The sequence below is a fragment of the Suillus plorans genome (assembly GCF_016647745.1).
Source record: "Suillus plorans strain S12 chromosome Unknown HD556scaffold_1, whole genome shotgun sequence".
Lineage (NCBI taxonomy): Eukaryota > Fungi > Basidiomycota > Agaricomycetes > Boletales > Suillaceae > Suillus > Suillus plorans.
This window is the reverse complement of record NW_024537385.1, coordinates 465,671-482,829: the sequence shown is the minus strand read 5'-3', so window position 1 is coordinate 482,829 and position 17,159 is coordinate 465,671. Positions and strand designations below refer to the sequence as shown.

The following is a 17,159-nucleotide window of genomic DNA, read 5'->3' as shown; positions in this document are numbered from 1 at the left end:
TGACAGGGTATCAATTTTGAGCACAAATTAATTAGCTGTGCAACTACCTCATGATTCGGTCTGCAGTGTTATAAAAAAACTCCTTTAAAGGTTCATAGGATAATTTGTTATTTTACACCTATATAACAATGCTGTTTTATTTCGCTTCGAAAGTCCAAAACCTCAATATACATTACTTGTAGTGCAAGCTCGTTGGTTCCAAATATTGTAGTCACATTTACTAAGCAAAATTAGTTGTTCACTACAAAATCTCGTGGATGCGTGTTTTCAGGTTTCTTTCCACTACCATCATTTAGAACCTGAACAATCAAGTAGATTATCAAACATAGCATGTGAGGCGTTAAGTATTATTATGTGATCCAAAGACTGATGCATTTTTAACAGCATGTCCAAATGTGCGTCATTCAATGATGGTGAACATACTCGAAAACGCATCTGAATCGATGACAGTGAGTTCTGATAAGATATCATCAACATCTTTACGAGCCTGTTTGCACGACAGGAGATTTTCAGCCAGCGCCATTGGCAGATGGAGGCACATGGGAAATTCTTGAAAAGTATCTCACTATGGATATGACATACCCCCAACTGGAAGAGGCATTTTCTGCATACCTCGGTGATCGATACATTTTCGATGACTGGAAAGATGCCAGAGATGTGTTGTTCTCTGGTGATGGTGATGATGGTGATAATAGCATCACCTTGGCAAACCTTCGCGCTTCAAAAACCAGTCACATACCCCTACCTTTGTCTCCACCAAGGACGGATGGTCCTTTGTCAAGTACTCCCATTGAACAATGGTGTAGGCTGTTAGTTATATGATCATTCACCTCTACAGTACGCATTTCTATGTCTTTTATGTGTCTAATTGTGCCTTCATACTCATGGTATTATTCCTGACACTTTACTTACTATTTACATGACTTCCTGACCTCCCTAGGACGTCCCTAGGTCGAGTTATTACTTACTCTTTGATTGTGGCTTGTCTGTTTACATTTGTTTACCATATGTCGCCCATATCCCAGAGTCTAGTGCTCCCTGCCTCTTTGGCAACTTACTCTGGACTCATGCATAGTGGATCTGTAGCCCTACTCGACCGACTTCACCTTCCAAACAATCAGACGGTTCGCGACCTAAACCATGATGGCAAAGTTGTAGGATGCTCTTACAAAGGAGAACAGTACTATATGGGACTTGTACTGAAACACTTTCACCACGGTCACCTCGAACTTGTTGCCTCTCCCCATGCCAATGACATTCAACTGCATATGCAGTCCAGGTTCGACACACCCTTCATCAAGAAAACGCTGGCTGTATTTTCGATGCAGTTCTTGCGCATAGGCAATTTGGCCAGGGTCATCTCAGGGGAACTTCGTTCAAAGATTGGTACAGTCGTCTTGACGGATCATGCTTCAGGTTCCATATGCTTGGAAATTATCCTTGATGGACACCGAAGTGGAATTGACATTCAACTGGAGGACATTGAGCGTGTCTTTTGTGTCGGCAATGAAGTTCGAGTAGTAGCAGGTCCATACCTGGGGTTGGAGGGGCACATTATTCAGATTAGTGATGATATGTTCCATGTTTGCCAAGATGGTTCCAAAGAAGAAGTAAGATTATGCTTGAATGAAATCAAAATGATCTAATACTCTTTGCATAGCTATTCATTTCAAGGTACTATCTAGATTGTTGCCCCTTGCATCACACCCTTCAACCATGGTTACATACGCTGCAACACTTTGAGCCTCCCCCTGAATACGAATCTTTGCAAGTCGGGGACCACATAGAAGTGCTTGCGGGCGAGCACTCCGGGAAATGTGGCATCATGGAGTGGATTTTGGGAGGAATCATGCTATGGTTCCGGGATGTGAACCCCGTGTTAGCTGGGGATGATGTCGAGTCTAGTGTTGGATCATTGAGAATTCAAGGGGCTATGTCGTGAGGCCTGGAGATGTTGTTAAGATGGGAGTGAACTGGGCCGCTTCTAGAGGCTGCTGAGAGACCAGAAGAGATCAGACTAGAGTCCAGAGTAAGTTGCCAATCTATTGAATGGTGTAGTAAAGTTATACAGTACCTAGAGTCCAGAGTAAGTTGCCAAAGAGGCAGGGAGCACTGGACTCTGGGATATGGGTGACATATGGTAAACAAATGTAAACAGACAAGCCACAATCAAAGAGTAAGTAATAACTCGACCTAGGGACATCCTAGGGAAGTCAGGAAGCCATGTAAATGGTAAGTAAAGTGTCAGGAATAATACTATGAGTATGAAGGCACAATAAGACACATAAAAGACATAGAAATGTACGTAGAGGTGAATGATCATATAACTAACAGACGTAGTGAGTGTTGCCCGTGGTCCAGAATATCAGAGGACAGGGGTCGTGCGAAGTGTCGACTTTCCAAACACGCGCTTGACTTTTCTATCTGACAGTGATCACTCCCTCGTAAGTATCAATACCCCAACTCGAGCATGGCTGACCTGTCACAGATTGATGTCCCAATCACATTTGTAATAAAAACATGTGACACAAACTCAGACTTGTTCAACAAGGTCATTGGACAAGAAGTGTTTATTGTTGGGGGCGAGCTGAAAGGTTATCGAGCGACACTGTACGACATCAGTTCCGACACTTGCATCATTGCTTTAAATGGGCGGGCGCATACTACTCTCAGACGGCATGACATTGTCACCAGGTGAGCACCGCAGAGTTTCGTCATTACTAGATTGTTAAATTTTGTTAGCTATGGAAAGAGATTGTACACGACGACAACTCAACATCGAAGCATTACTCCACCACCTGCCTGACTACCGTCGAGTTCACCAGGTACTAATAGCTTGTCGCCATGGACTACCTGGACCTCCAATGCAGAAGGTATTGTGGATCACCTCTCATTGAGTGTTGCTCTGAGCTTGTCCGAATTTGACCCCTGGATCCTCAATCTTGAGGACACTCAGGATAACATTGACACCAGAGCCAAGAAGCTCCCAGACAGTGGTGAGTACACGATAGAGATATCAAACCTTTTGTTTATTATATTTTATTGTAGTCCCACTACTTTGGTTAATGGGCAAGGAGTATTCCTTGACATTCCTCCTTTATCACGCGGTGTTGAAGGTTGCAGTGGGCTTCATGGGAGGCAGGTTACACAAACAGTTTGTGTCAACAGCTTGTCCTGATCGGTTCTGCAGTGTGAATGGACTTGCACCTGAAAATTGTGTTGTGGTATTCTGCACATCCAGTAACATAGGCGCTGCCATTCAACACTACCATATTCCCGCCAAAGATCTGAGCCCAGCCCCTCCACGTAAAAAAAACAACAGGTCTTTGTTCTGGATGGGGAATATTGTGGTCACGTCTTCATTGTCATAAAGTGTAATGTCAAAAAGAATACTGTAGAGGTCACGATTTCACCTATGACTTATGTTACTCTTCATTTTGATCAGGTATGCCTTGTGGAATGGGCACAAAACATGGTGTGATACAGTATGGACCATACTATACTTAAGTAGTCATGAATTTAATTGTTGGGAAAACAATACGTCCTCGCACGGACACCTTATCCGGTTTTTTCAATGACCCTAACTCGCTCTTCTCTCCCCGTTTGGACCTCACATACTCTCCCAGGCCAAGAATTCTGAAGAGAATGCAGGAGAAGGGGTACCCAGAGGAATCTGAGCAAGGTCAGGCACATGAATGTCACTGGGCATATGATGCTCAAGGTTGTTGGCATGGTAGTACTCTTCCGGCCATCTATACCTGTATGTGACATCCTATCTGTGAGGTATGCAACACTATCTTCTGCTTTCTTTGACTGTTCCTTAAGTTGATGCCACTCAGATTCTGCTTTGTGTGTAAATTCTTCGCTGGCACCTAGGTGGTCTTTTGTTAGACCGGCGAACAGATCTAATTTTGAAATCTCACTTATAGTCTGTGTGGCTCCAGCCCCTAGGGAAGTTGGAAGCTGCAGGTGAACCTTATGAGTCTTGTAATGCATGCTGTATTGAAGAGCCTACCTGAGCATGACATTACTTGCAATGAGAATGCATTGTCGCAAAGACTTCTGAGAGTACCTCATCCAATCCCCTTGTTCTTCATGGGTGCCATTTTGGTCAGACAGTCTTTGCACTCTGCAATTACCCTGCTCTCCTGACCGGAAACACTCTTCGACTCGAGGAGTTACAGGACTCTCCAATAGAAGATTATCCAGCTGAGTCAGTAGAATTGTGCTGATTGAATGTCAGTAGGGTCTTATAGTACTTTCGACTTTAGCATTCAACGAGAACATAGAGTATTTATGGAGCTTGTAGAATCCTATCAGGGTCTAGCGAATCAAACACGTAGGATACATGCACACTATGAGTGCATATACCTACCATCGACCACCGAAATCTAAACCCGTAAGCATGAAAACATGAATCGACCATGTGTGGCATTGACCAATAATCAAGTACTGAAGTGGGAAAACCCCACACCTGAACCCTGGTGTGCGACATATCCTATTGCTACACACGGACACCAGAAGCACAACACTCGCAAAAATATAAATGTCAAATTTTCACAGTGCCGAACCCCGAACCCTGAGATTTTACCAACCCCCGAACCCCGAAATTGTGGACTGCCGGGTCTCGGGGGTCGGGGGTCGGCACTTGGGACATCATATGGGGATTCCCAGTAGAAGTAGAAATGGACTGTCAGGCCTTAAAAGACGTCCTAATCAGCAATCAATTGAACGCGGCACATGCTCGGTGGAGAGATGGAATATTAGCACATAACATTGTAGATGTGAAACATGTACCAGGAAAACTCAATGTCATCGCAGACAGTCTCAGTCGACAATGGGAAGGACACCCAAGGAACATGAACCTGGTGGATGGAAGCAAGTGGACCATTAGTGAAGATCGGGAATCAAATTTGGGTTTGATCAATGACCTGCTGCATATATCTACTAACATTGATGAAACTACAGCATCCCAACTTTTACAAAGATTTGCAAATGAACTGGTATTCTCAGAAGTGATTGAAGCCATCCTCCAGTTGGACCGAGGGAAGGACATCCGGAATCGAAAGCGAGCATGGCACCAGGCATCACAATACTTGATACAGGATGGGAAATTATGGAGAATACAAGGAGGCACAGCAGTATGGGCATGGAGTAAGACCAAATGCGTGACACAGGAAGAAGCCAAGGAACTCACAGTGAAACCATCAAAATCATGTTAACAGATCACATTTACAGTCCAAAACTAGACGCATCCATAATGGCTGCAATCAGCAACTGTAGCAGATGCAAAAAATTTGGTAACCCTCACATACATTCATTGCTAAAACCAATCACACGTCGTCACCTGTTTGAACTCTTAGTTGGAGACTATCTAACCTCACCCAAATCCAAAGGATACACCACTGTAGGTGTATATCTAGACACCTTCTCACAGCATGTTTGGGCATTCAAGTATAAGTCCTAGGGAACCGCAAAAACGACAATCAATAGTGTAGCGCAGATCTTCCAGAACTTCACAGCGGCAGAAATGTTCATGTCAGACGGGGGCAGACACTTTAACAACACAGATGTCAAGAATTTGTGTGCTAAGTGGACCTGTAACACACAGCATACTCACCCTGGATTAATGGTCTAGTGGAAGGTACCAACAAGATTCTATTACATGTCCTCAAACGACTATGTGCACCAAATCTTGGCGAAGATGACTATGAGACACTCTCATGGGATAGATTACCACTCAACTGGACAGACCACATAGATGACACTATAGTAGCCCTCAATCATTGTATCCTTCCCACACTGAAATCCTCTCCAAAGGGACTACTCTTGGGACAGGTCATCAATACCCCTCGAATGGACCTAAGTGAGAGCACATCTGCAATACAAACAGCAGACATCAATGTACATATGGTATACGTCGCACAGCAACAGCTTGACAGATATGATGCAGCAGTCCAACACACCATGAAATGGAAAGCAGCATTTGACAAGCATGTCTTGAAACAGAATCCAGGTGAGGTAGTCTTCTCTCAAGGGCAGCTCGTTCAATTCTATCGCAGCCAACTGGACCAAACAGTTGAAGCCAAACACAAGTTATTGCCAAAGTGGTCACCTCTGCACCATATCACTGCACACATTAGGAACTCGTACAAACTAGAATCACTGGGAGGAGAAGCACTAGGGGGGGAGTACCATGCACGACATTTAAGGGCATTCACACCAAGGGAAGGAACCAGATTAGAAGAAGACCAGAAGATATTTCAGGAGCAGCTAGAGCAGCGGCAAGAGGAAGAAAGGAGAAAGGAAGAGTCAAATAACGAAGAAAATGTAGAAGAAGAAAACATCTGACAAGAGATCCATGATAGGAACAGACAGGAAAGCTAGAGTGCAGAGCGACGAGGGCACCACTGGGTTTTCATATGTTCATTAAATGTGTCATGGACCCTACTTACATACTTCTCATGATTTACTCAGTTCTGAGTAATGCTTAGGCGTGCATACATATATATCTCATACTTAGAATTTTCATGTGCTCTTCTTTTCCTGCACAAGAATCTATCACCACTTTGCACGCAAAAATTGAACATCCGCACTCAAGATCATAAACCTCAGCATATATCGGCACACGTGTTTCTAGTGGCCGCCTTATTGATTCTTACTGCTTGTTTTGTGTGTTCAGCGGCTTTCTCATCCTTACCCTTCGACTCAGCCATGCACTAGCATGCACTAAAACACTCTCAGCCTCACGGTTTCACATTGTTTCATACCTCCAGCGCCTCGCATTGCATTGCATCACATTGGCTTGGCTTTGGCTTCCATGTTCCCTCGCTTCTCAACCTCACTTACTAGTTTCCAAAGTTTCCCCTCATATATTTACTTAGAGGAATCATTCTCAGTAGCAATCCCCTCGGGCCGAAACTATACTTGCGTCCAGAGGTCTATTTGAGTTTTACCCCACTTCACCTTTTCTCCCTCTTTCTCCCCTTCTCATCTAGCTATCATTCCTCACACACACCGTGCACAAACGGTAGGACTGATTCCAAGGGGCTTGGCTTCAGCCAGTGCGCTGTGCCCCTTACCCGAGTATGTGCCCTTAACTTCAGAATGAAGTCCGGAGAAAGTCCAGTGAAGTCCGAAGGACTTCCAGAGGAGTGCAGGAAACTTCGGAAAGACTTTCCGGACAAGTGTGAGAAACTTCCGGAGGAGTCCAGGAAAATCCTGGAAAGTCCCGGAAATTACAATGGAGTTTTATCCTGATAGGGATATGTGTAATGGCTACTCAGGATAGATCCTAAGTAGAAGCAAACAGAGGAAAGGCTGCAGGGACAAAGTCTGAAGCAGAATAGGTCTGGAGGACCGCAGGAAAGTTCCAGAGGAACTTCCAGAAACTTGGAGGAATGAAAGAGCAGAGGAGCAGAGGAGCAGAGGAGCGGATCTCTAGCCTAGGGAATTCCTCTCTAGGCCTGAGATGGATATTGACTAAGTTAGAGGACTAGAACTGATAGGAGGACTTAGTGTGAGATCTAGTACAAGGACTAGGGATCAGCAGGGGTAAACCTTCATTGAAAGTAACATTGCAACCCTCCGCCCTACTATAGAAGATCACATGCTCTGGATGGGGGACTTCAACCGCCACCATCCACTCTGGGAAGAAATGCGCAACCGGCACTTATTTAACTATACTACTGCTAACCCTCTCATAGACTTAATTGCTGACTTTGGTATGATACAGCTACTACCTGGCAACCTCCCAACACTCCAATCCTCCAGTACCGGCAATTGGACCAGACCCAACAATGTTTTTGGAACGGAACAGCTACTCGATGCAATTATCACCTGCACCATGGCCCCAGAACTCAGAGGCCCAAAAATCAATCATGTCCCAATACATCTCATTCTCGAACTGGAGACCCCACATGCAGACATAACACCCAGAAGAATTGGAGAGAAGTAGATTGGGAAAAATTCGATGAGCACCTCCAAGATCTTCTATCCCCTCATCCCCCACAGCCATTAGCCACTAATGAAGAGTTCCAGATTGCCACCCGCCGTTTAACAGAAGCCATCACCTCCACCATCACTGTCCATGTACCACTCTCAAAACCCTGTCCCCACTCCAAGTGTTGGTGGACTCAGGAGCTCACTGTACTGTGGAAGAAAGTCAATCGCCTCAGCCGCTTGTCCTACCAAATGTGCACCCTGCCTCTCCATGAATGCCATGAGGAACTGAAGGACCTCAAAACTCAATACACGGACTCCATTGCCTCGACGAAGCAACAGCATTGGACAGAGTGGCTCGAAGACATTGAAGGTAATGACATATGGACCGCAAACCAATATGCAATGTCCGATCCTAAGGATGGAGGTAACACTCAAGTCCCAACACTAACCATTAAGCACCCAGATGGCTCCTCCATTGAGGCATCTACTAATTATGAGAAGAGCACCCTAATCGCAGAAGCTTTCTTCCCTCCCTGCTGTAGAGACTAATATCTCTGTGGGCTTGCAGGGATCTAAATTCCCATCGTCTCTATCACTTCCTAATATAGCGCGACTCATATCTCATCCAGCGCACTTGAGCGCTCCGTCGGCCGCTCGCATGCACGAGCGCTTCGGTCGCGTATCCTCGGTTCTGTCGCTCATCCTCCATCCATCCATTCCATGTCCGTTCGGTTCGTCGGTGCGTATTCCCATTCTATTTCCAATTATTCTGACATATCTCCGGCGCTTATGGCCATATCTCGTATGTTTTCCGTTATGGACCCTTACATTACATATTATCTTGTATCCGCTTCGCTTCTCGGTTCGCTTTAGCGCTTGACAGCGCTTAGTATTACTTAGTATATATATACGCGCCTAAACTGTGTAATGATCATTTTTCAGCCCGCACATCATTGGACTTTAAGTCTAAAAAGCTCTCCCTCATATCTCTTAATTATCTAAGTACAATACGAGCGCCGCGGCCGTACATTACTAGAAACCCTGCCAAATTAGTTCATTAAGAGTCGCTCCGCTCCACCACCCGCACGCGCACATCACTCCCTCTCAGCACGCGCTTCCGTTATAAGTCGCACTTCACCGCTTATTGTCGCCTGCCGTCGCTCACCAGCGCTTCATGTTGCTTTTGTTCACTCATCGTCGCACGCCTTACCAGGCCTGACCAAGCGCCCGGCCCAGTGTTTCCCTCCACACATATACTTAGAGGAACCTTCTCAGTAGCAATCCCCTTGGGTCGACACATATCTCGCTCATTGAGGACTACTTGAGTATATCTCATACCACCCTTATCACCACACTACCAATTCCTCATCTACACCACCTATTACTGACCATGTACCACCAGACTGTAGATATCCCGACCCAATCGCACTGCACACTCCCTTTACCACAGACCAACTTCTGCGCACCATCACCAACCTTAGTGGATATAAGGCTCCTGGCCCGGACGGCATCTGTAACATCGACTTCAAACGATGCACGACCACATTGATCCCACACCTCATATATATCTTCAATGCCGTCTTCTCCCACAAGACATACTAAGAACCATGGCGCCACTTCACAACAGTGGTCCTCCACACACCAGGGAAGCCCAGATATACAGTCCCCAAAGCATACAGACCTATCGCCCTCCTCAATACAACTTGCAAACTCCTCACGGCGGTCGCAGCTGAGCAACTAACCTACGTACTAGAACATCACCAACTCCTACCGAACACGCACTTTGGAGGTAGGCCGGGCCGCTCAACCACTGACTCCCTTCATCTTCTAGAAGCTACCATCAAGGATGCCTGGCAATCTCACCGAGTAGCATCTGTACTCTTTTTAGACATTGAAGGCGCATTTCCCAATGCAGTCACTAGCCACCTCCTCCACAACATGAGAATGTGTCACATTCCTCGTGAAATGGTAGAGTTCACGGAACGAGTACTAACTGATAGATTCACTCAATTATGCTTCGATGGATACACATCGGACTGGATTCCAATCACTAACAGTATAGGACAGGGAGACCCCCTGTCCATGATCCTTTATATTATTTATAACTCTGATTTAGTAGAGGTCGCTCAACAATGGCAAGGGAGAGAGACTCTGAAGGAGTTGACTCTAGCCTTCGTAGACGACATGACTTTTATCGTGATAGTGGATGACTTTGCAACCGCGCATGCTATGCTTACTGATATGCTGGAATGCCCTGGAGGCGGATTTGAATGGTCACGCAATCATAACTCACACTTTGAGACTAACAAATTCGCTTTATTAGATTTCTCTATGAATAAACGCAAGCCCCGCCCCAGCATGACCATCCAAGGCTCAACCATCCACCCTTCTGCAACCCACCGCTTCCTCGGCATCATAGTAGACCAAGAACTACGATGGACTGCACAAGTCAATAACGCAATGGCCAAAGGAACAGCTTACATATGCCAGATCTGCCGCCTATCTACCATGGCCAAAGGAATCCCGATGCCCCTTATGCGCCAATTGTATCAAGCTGTAGCTATACCAAAAATGATGTATGCCGCTGACCTATGGTTTACTCCATCCTTCAAGGAAGCTTCCAATATCCTCCAATGGCGGGATACTGACTTCTTCACAGCAGATGGCCACCAGCCTATTGAGCACCCCGCTCATACAAAAGACACACCAAACATCAACTTGGCAACACCAGCTGAAGTACATAGTACTCCCAACCTTGTAGTACAAGGTGCCTCCCAAATGAGGCCTAACCATGAGGGATCCATGATGTCAAGCAGACAGTCCCAAGCAAGACGCAACCCACCTCAATTTGATCTAAGAGTCAGCGCCAATAAAGAAAGTAAGAAAACGATAAGAGCAAACATCAAAGTTGCATCTCTGAATATGAGAGGAAGATGGCACAACGGAACAGACAAATGGAACCACATCAATCAAGTTATAAGAGATAAAAAGATTGGGATTATGGCCATCCAAGAAACTCACCTGTCAAAAGAAGAAGAATCCAAGCTAGACGAAACCTTCAGACGTCGGCTAAAAATCATATCATCCATTGACCCCGAAAACACTAATGCCAAAGGTATAGCAATTGTACTAAACGTACAAATGACAAGGAGTAAGGAAGTGACCTCACTCGAAATCATCCCAGGAAGAGCACTAATGATACACATACCATGGACCAAAGAAACGATATTGACAATCCTAGCAATATATGCACCAAATGAACCATCAAAAAACCAACTGTTTTGGGAAGAATTACACACCAAACTAGAAGGGAAACCTAAACCAGACGTAATGCTTGGCGACTTCAACATAGTTGAAGATGCCCTAGACAGACTACCATGTAAACAAGACAATGAACACGCTACTGAATCATTAGCACGTCTAAAACTAAGCCTAGACTTAAGAGACGGATGGCGCGCAGAGAATCCCAACTCACTTGCATTCACATTTGCGCAATCTCACCGGCAAGGAGGAAGACAATTGAGAATAGACAGGATATACATTAGCGAGGACTTCACGCCCTTTAGCAAAGAATGGCAAATAGAACCATCTGGAATTGCAACCGATCACCAATTGATATCAGCGAGAATATCAGACATACGTATTCCCTTCGTAGGCAAAGGCAGGTGGACACTGCCGCTCTTCATCCCTAAAGACAAACAAGTACGAGATGAAATAGTCAAGATGGGACGAGCCCTGCAAAAGGACATAACGAGCTCCCAGTCTGACAGATCAGAGTCCAACAACCCCCAAACAATATTCAAAACGTTCAAAAACAAAGTAATTCACCTATGCAGAGATACAGCAAAGAAATCTATCTCGAAGATCCAGAACCGTATTAATACCCTGAAAATCCACCTCAAAACATGCCTAAACAACCATAATCTCCCTGAAGATGAATGACAATTCGTCGGGCTAGAACTGCAGGAGAAAATTAGTAACCTAGAAAGGAAACACCACAAAAACATAAAAGACAACTTAGCAGTAAAAATGAGAATCAAATGTGAATCACCTGTAAGCAAACTGTGGTCAAGATCTGGGAAAGACATTAAGCCCAGAGACACAATCGTCGAATTGAAAACAATAGACTCACCGGCAGAAGCCCCCATCTACGAATCACGGTCAGATAAGATGGCCCAAATCGCAAGAAACCATCACAATAACCTACAAAATGAAGACCTGGCACCAGAAGAAGAAAGACACACTGCCATGGACACAGTTATGAATACAATCAATAGACAGCTGTCCGAAGAAGAAAGAAACATACTCAAAAACCCCCTGACAAAAGAAAACATCGGGGAAGTACTAAGGCTGCTACCAAATGGTAAAGCGGCAGGAATAGATGGCCTCCCATACGAATTCTGGAAATGGCTAGATGAGATGTCCAGATTACTCCCGAAAGAGAAAGATGAGGAAAACGAACCCTTTGACCTACTACAATGCATGACTAATGTTTACAACGACATTGAGACCTTTGGGGTCACGAAAGAGTCCAACTTCTCTGAGGGATGGATGTGCCCCCTATACAAAAAGAACGATAGATGGGAAATAGCAAACTACCGCCCCATCACACTCCTAAACAGCGACTATAAAATATTTACCAAAACATTAGCCCTAAAACTAGCACGCACTGCACCATCAGTCATACACGAAAATCAAGCCGGGTTTGTACCAGGGAGGAGTATAACAGACCAAATACAGCTGACTCAACTGATAATCAATTTCGCCGAAGCAGAAGAGAAGGAAGGAGCTATCGTGGCATTAGACCAAGAAAAAGCATATGACAAAATAACACACTCATACCTCTGGAAAGCACTCGAGCATTTCAACTTCCCCGATCAATTTATCAACACAGTCAAATCCCTATATGAAGAAGCAGAAACAGCTGTCATGATCAACGGCGAATTGAGTGATAAGTTCAAAGTAACCAGGGGTGTCCGACAAGGAGACCCACTCTCATGCCTCTTATTCGACCTAGCAATAGAACCATTAGCAGAAATGCTCTGACAATCAGACCTTAAAGGCTACCAAGCGCCCGGCATGACGTACAGAATCATTGTAACAATGTTCGCAGATGACACCACCATATACCTAACGGAAGAAGACGACTTCGCACTATTGAATAGCATCCTAACATGCTGGTGTAACGCATCAGGCGCAAAATTTAATAGATCAAAAACCGAAATCATACCTATAGGCACCAAGACATTCCGCCAAAGACTCCAAACAACGAGGATACTCAACAAAGAGGGTGCTCCTATACCTACCAATATCAACATCGCTAAAGACGGTTCAGCAGTGAGAATCCTAGGAGCATGGATGGGAAACGATACCAATGAACACACAATATGGTCACTGACAATAGAGAAAATCGACACAAGCCTAAAGAGATAGGATAAGAGCCACCCAACCGTCGAAGGACGAAAGACTATAATTCAACGTACTATAGGCGGCATGACCCAATATATAACTGTTGGCCAAGGAATGCCTAAGGAGATCGAAAAATCACTCATGGTAAAAGCGAGAGACTTTGCCTGGGACAATAAAGGGAAGACCCCAATAAGTACTAATATCCTGTGCAAACCAATAGAGGAAGGCGACAAAAACATGCTTAACCTCACTCACTGAAATGATGCTATTGAATTAATGTGGCTCAAAGGCCTCCTTAAACCAGCCCACGAACGCCCACCTTGGGCCTTCTTCGCTAATGCCCTGATAGGAAAGTATGCAAAACCAGCTCCATCCATCTGCAACAGTGCAAAAGTTAGTATCTTCCTCCAAACATGGAAGCCACTAACCAGGAAACTTCCACCACCAATACAACGAATGCTCAAAGCCGCGAAGACCTACCATGTGAAATGAGACTCATGTCTAATTCCCCCAAACATAGCACGTCAACTACCCATCTGGTTCCACCTCGGCGCAAGCCCAGAACTCAACAAACTGAACAACTACTACTATGTGAACTGCCTGAGAGACAAACATAAAATAGTCACAGTGGGAGACCTGGAAAAAGCGACTCAGCAAACACCACAGGATCATAAGAACCGAAAAGAATGTGAATGCTCAGTATGCTCCTCCGACCGCGCAAAATATGAATGTGCCAAACCCTTCAGGTGCCGCAAGACAGCCATCAAAATCCTGGCGTGCATCCTCCCCAAATGGTCCACATCCACCGAAATCTTCAAAAAGGTACCAGACCTGACCCCAGAACAACATGAAGCAAATGAGAAAGCACTTAAAGAGAAAGGAAACATACTCTTTGACCCTGCACTGCCCACGATGTCCATAATTGAAGACGGGTTCCAGGTATTCACAAGCCTCACACACTCTATAGTGCCCGCACATCAGTCACAAGCACAAGCCAATGAGTCAGATACTGAGAAAACATTAGCAACCATCAGTGGAAATTACCAAATCAACAACGATGGGGAACCAGTAGCAACTGGTGCGGCATGGTATGGACCAGACGACGTCAGGAATATAGCCTTCCAACTACCTCAAGACCTAGCAACACCTGAAGCTGGTGAACTAGCAGCAATCCTAGAAACAGCCAGGGCCACCCCTAAGAACGCTAGAATGGAACTATCCATTAAAGCATCGAAAATAATCAAACTTTTAACCAAAGACGCACCGAGACTAGAACAACTGGGCTGGATCCAAGCCCCCAACACCAAACTCATCATAGCAATTATGGCAGAACTCCGCGAGAGAAGCACTGCCACAACCTTACAAGTGTGGGGAACAAATACACCTACACACAATATGGATGAAACTGAAAATCTAATAAGTAGGAGCATAGAAAACCCTAAAACGTACAACATACACACCAAGGTGAAAGACAAATTCAACACCTCCGGACTACTAATGTCACGAGGCACACAGAGCCTATTCTACAAAGGAATCTGCAGAATCAATAAAGGATACCACAAGAGACGCCTCACTCGAATGGCCCTAGCCATGACACATCACGCTGTAAGAGAGATAAGCCTGGAAACACCCTCAGAAGCACAAATCTGGAAATCAATAAGGAATAAGGACATACCCAAAGGTATCCGTGGATTCCTATGGAAGAATCTCCACGGAGCGTACCGCCTAGGCGAATTCTGGCAGAACATACCAAACTACGAACACAGAGGGACATGTAGACTGTGTGGAGGCATTGAATCAATGGAACATATCCTAGTAGAATGCGAAGACTCACCTGCGAGGAAGCTAATCTGGAAGCTAGCAGAAAAACTCTGGTGTCGGCGCAAGGACACATGGCCCAATATAAGATTTGGAACGATTCTAGGCTGCAATTTAGCACATTTCATGGACACCAAAAAGAAAAGATTAGAAGGAAAATCTAGACTATTCTCAATCCTGACTTACGAATCAACCCATCTAATCTGGAAACTAAGGTGCGAATGAGTTATTAAGTTCAACAATGAAGAGGACAAGTTCCACTCCAAAAATGAAATCTGCAATAGATGGATCTCCACAATTAATAGAAGACTCAAATATGACAAATTACTAACCAACGCCTCGAGACACGGAAAAAAGGCGCTAAGGGAATCCTTGGTACTCCGTACCTGGAGTGGGGTCCTACTGGATGAAGACGATTTACCGGATAACTGGATCTGGACAGCAGGGGTTTTAGTGGGTATCTTGCCTCAGCGCTTCTCGGAGCATAACGGGTAGTTTTGGCTACTTGCGAGGTAAGGAGTCCCACACTGCCAAGCATGGCGTGCATAAAGCATTTCCCCTGGGTAACTAACTTAGATACTACCTCCCTCATCTTACGGGTGCAAACCCCATATAACAAACGTGCTTCCTGGAGTTGACCTGGTCAGCCGCCACTTAGCAATATTGTTCTACCAAAAAAAAAATAGATAGTACTGTCTTACATAGAGTTACACTCTCAAAGACAAAAAATTGGATTGTTTTTAAAAAAAAAAGTATAACCGGGATACTGGGAGTAAAGGAACACCAACTACAGGAATAGGCTGTGTTTAACGTTATATGAACAGGAAATGAATTAAGAAGCTTATCGTATATCAGATCGGATCTAAGGTCCGAGGTCCGGATGAGAAGCGTGGATATATGGGATATGACAATAGTCATATATTTGGTCATAAGCTTGTTGTGTACCTATAAGGTGCCTTTCAAAGTGATGTGTCCTTGGTGTTGGAGTTTGAATTGTTACCGCTTACCTACTTTAGGATAGTCTTATCGTCTGCCTACCTATTTGGGTTGCATGGTCTGTGCACAGTAGCCACTAGTATATAAGTAGCCAGTCCACCACATGTATAGTCCTTACCAGTTCATAGAATCACTGCTTGACGTCTAGTTGCACTCTGTTAAGACCGTGCACAAAGGGTAGGACTGATTCTGAGGGGCTTGGCTTCAGCTCGTGCGCTGCGCCCCTTACCCGAGTATGTGCCCTTAATTTCAGAATGATGTCCGGAGGAAGTCCGAAGATGTCCGAAGGACATCTGAAGCGCGGGAAACTTCGGACGGACGTTCCGGATGAGTGCGGGAAAGTTCCGGAGGAACTTCCGGAAATTACAACAAGGTTTCGTCCTGATACGGATATGTGTAATGGCTACTTAGGACACGTCCTAAGTAGAAGCAAACAGAGGAAAGGCTGCAAGGACAAAGTCCGAAGCAGAATAGGTCCGGAGGACTGCGGGAAAGTTTCGGACGAATGTCCGGAAACTTCGGAGGATCGGATAAGTGGAGCTCTGGCCTAGGGAATTTCTCCCTAGGCCTGAGATGGATATTGACTTAAGTCGGAAGACTAGGACTGATATGAGGACTTTAGAGTGAGATCTAGTGCGAGGACTAATATGATATTCAGACTGAGGAACTACAGACATATACAAGAGTTTATATACTAAGGAAATAACGGAAAGATCAGACAGCAAGTGTCTGAGGCTATGTATGAAGCATAAGCAAAGCTATCAAGCGCGAGTCGGAAATGAAGCATAGGTTAACGGATCAGTAAGCGTACCGGTAGTAAGTATAACCGAGATACCAAGAACAAGGAATACCGAATAGAGGAATAGGCTGTGTTAACGTTATATGCACAGGAAATGAATTAGGAAGCTTATCGTATATCGGATCAGACCGGACCGGACCGGATGTCCGGACAAGAAGCGTGGATATACGGGATATGATATTAGGGCAATAGG

At 45.0% G+C, this 17,159-nt stretch overlaps 4 protein-coding genes across 4 annotated transcripts; all 4 read left to right on the top strand.

Moving 5' to 3' along the window:
* Positions 1 to 407: 407 nt before the first annotated feature.
* HD556DRAFT_1302308 (uncharacterized protein) lies at positions 408 to 3,507 on the top strand (the record flags this gene model as incomplete). The annotated part of the gene is made up of 14 exons (XM_041299486.1): positions 408 to 449; positions 514 to 809; positions 839 to 887; positions 1,026 to 1,610; positions 1,661 to 1,938; positions 2,059 to 2,086; positions 2,159 to 2,176; positions 2,335 to 2,339; positions 2,432 to 2,444; positions 2,552 to 2,694; positions 2,836 to 2,996; positions 3,049 to 3,142; positions 3,191 to 3,306; positions 3,446 to 3,507. 14 exons carry the CDS (start codon positions 408 to 410, stop codon positions 3,505 to 3,507), a joined length of 1,890 nt encoding a protein of 629 aa, XP_041167555.1.
* Positions 3,508 to 4,061: 554 nt separating this feature from the next.
* Positions 4,062 to 4,395, top strand: HD556DRAFT_1223940 (uncharacterized protein; the record flags this gene model as incomplete). Its single annotated transcript, XM_041296924.1, has 2 exons — positions 4,062 to 4,213; positions 4,272 to 4,395. Coding segments are annotated over 2 exons (276 nt in total), but the record flags the coding sequence as incomplete, so codon positions are not given.
* A 6,471-nt stretch (positions 4,396 to 10,866) lies between these two features.
* On the top strand, positions 10,867 to 11,886 carry HD556DRAFT_1224136 (Endonuclease/exonuclease/phosphatase; the record flags this gene model as incomplete). The annotated part of the gene is made up of 1 exon (XM_041296935.1): positions 10,867 to 11,886. The coding sequence occupies one exon, from the start codon at positions 10,867 to 10,869 to the stop codon at positions 11,884 to 11,886; it is 1,020 nt and encodes a 339-aa protein (XP_041167553.1).
* A 2,379-nt stretch (positions 11,887 to 14,265) lies between these two features.
* HD556DRAFT_1428133 (uncharacterized protein) lies at positions 14,266 to 15,666 on the top strand (the record flags this gene model as incomplete). The annotated part of the gene is made up of 3 exons (XM_041304686.1): positions 14,266 to 14,431; positions 14,522 to 15,386; positions 15,456 to 15,666. 3 exons carry the CDS (start codon positions 14,266 to 14,268, stop codon positions 15,664 to 15,666), a joined length of 1,242 nt encoding a protein of 413 aa, XP_041167552.1.
* Between the last annotated feature and the right edge of the window lie 1,493 nt (positions 15,667 to 17,159).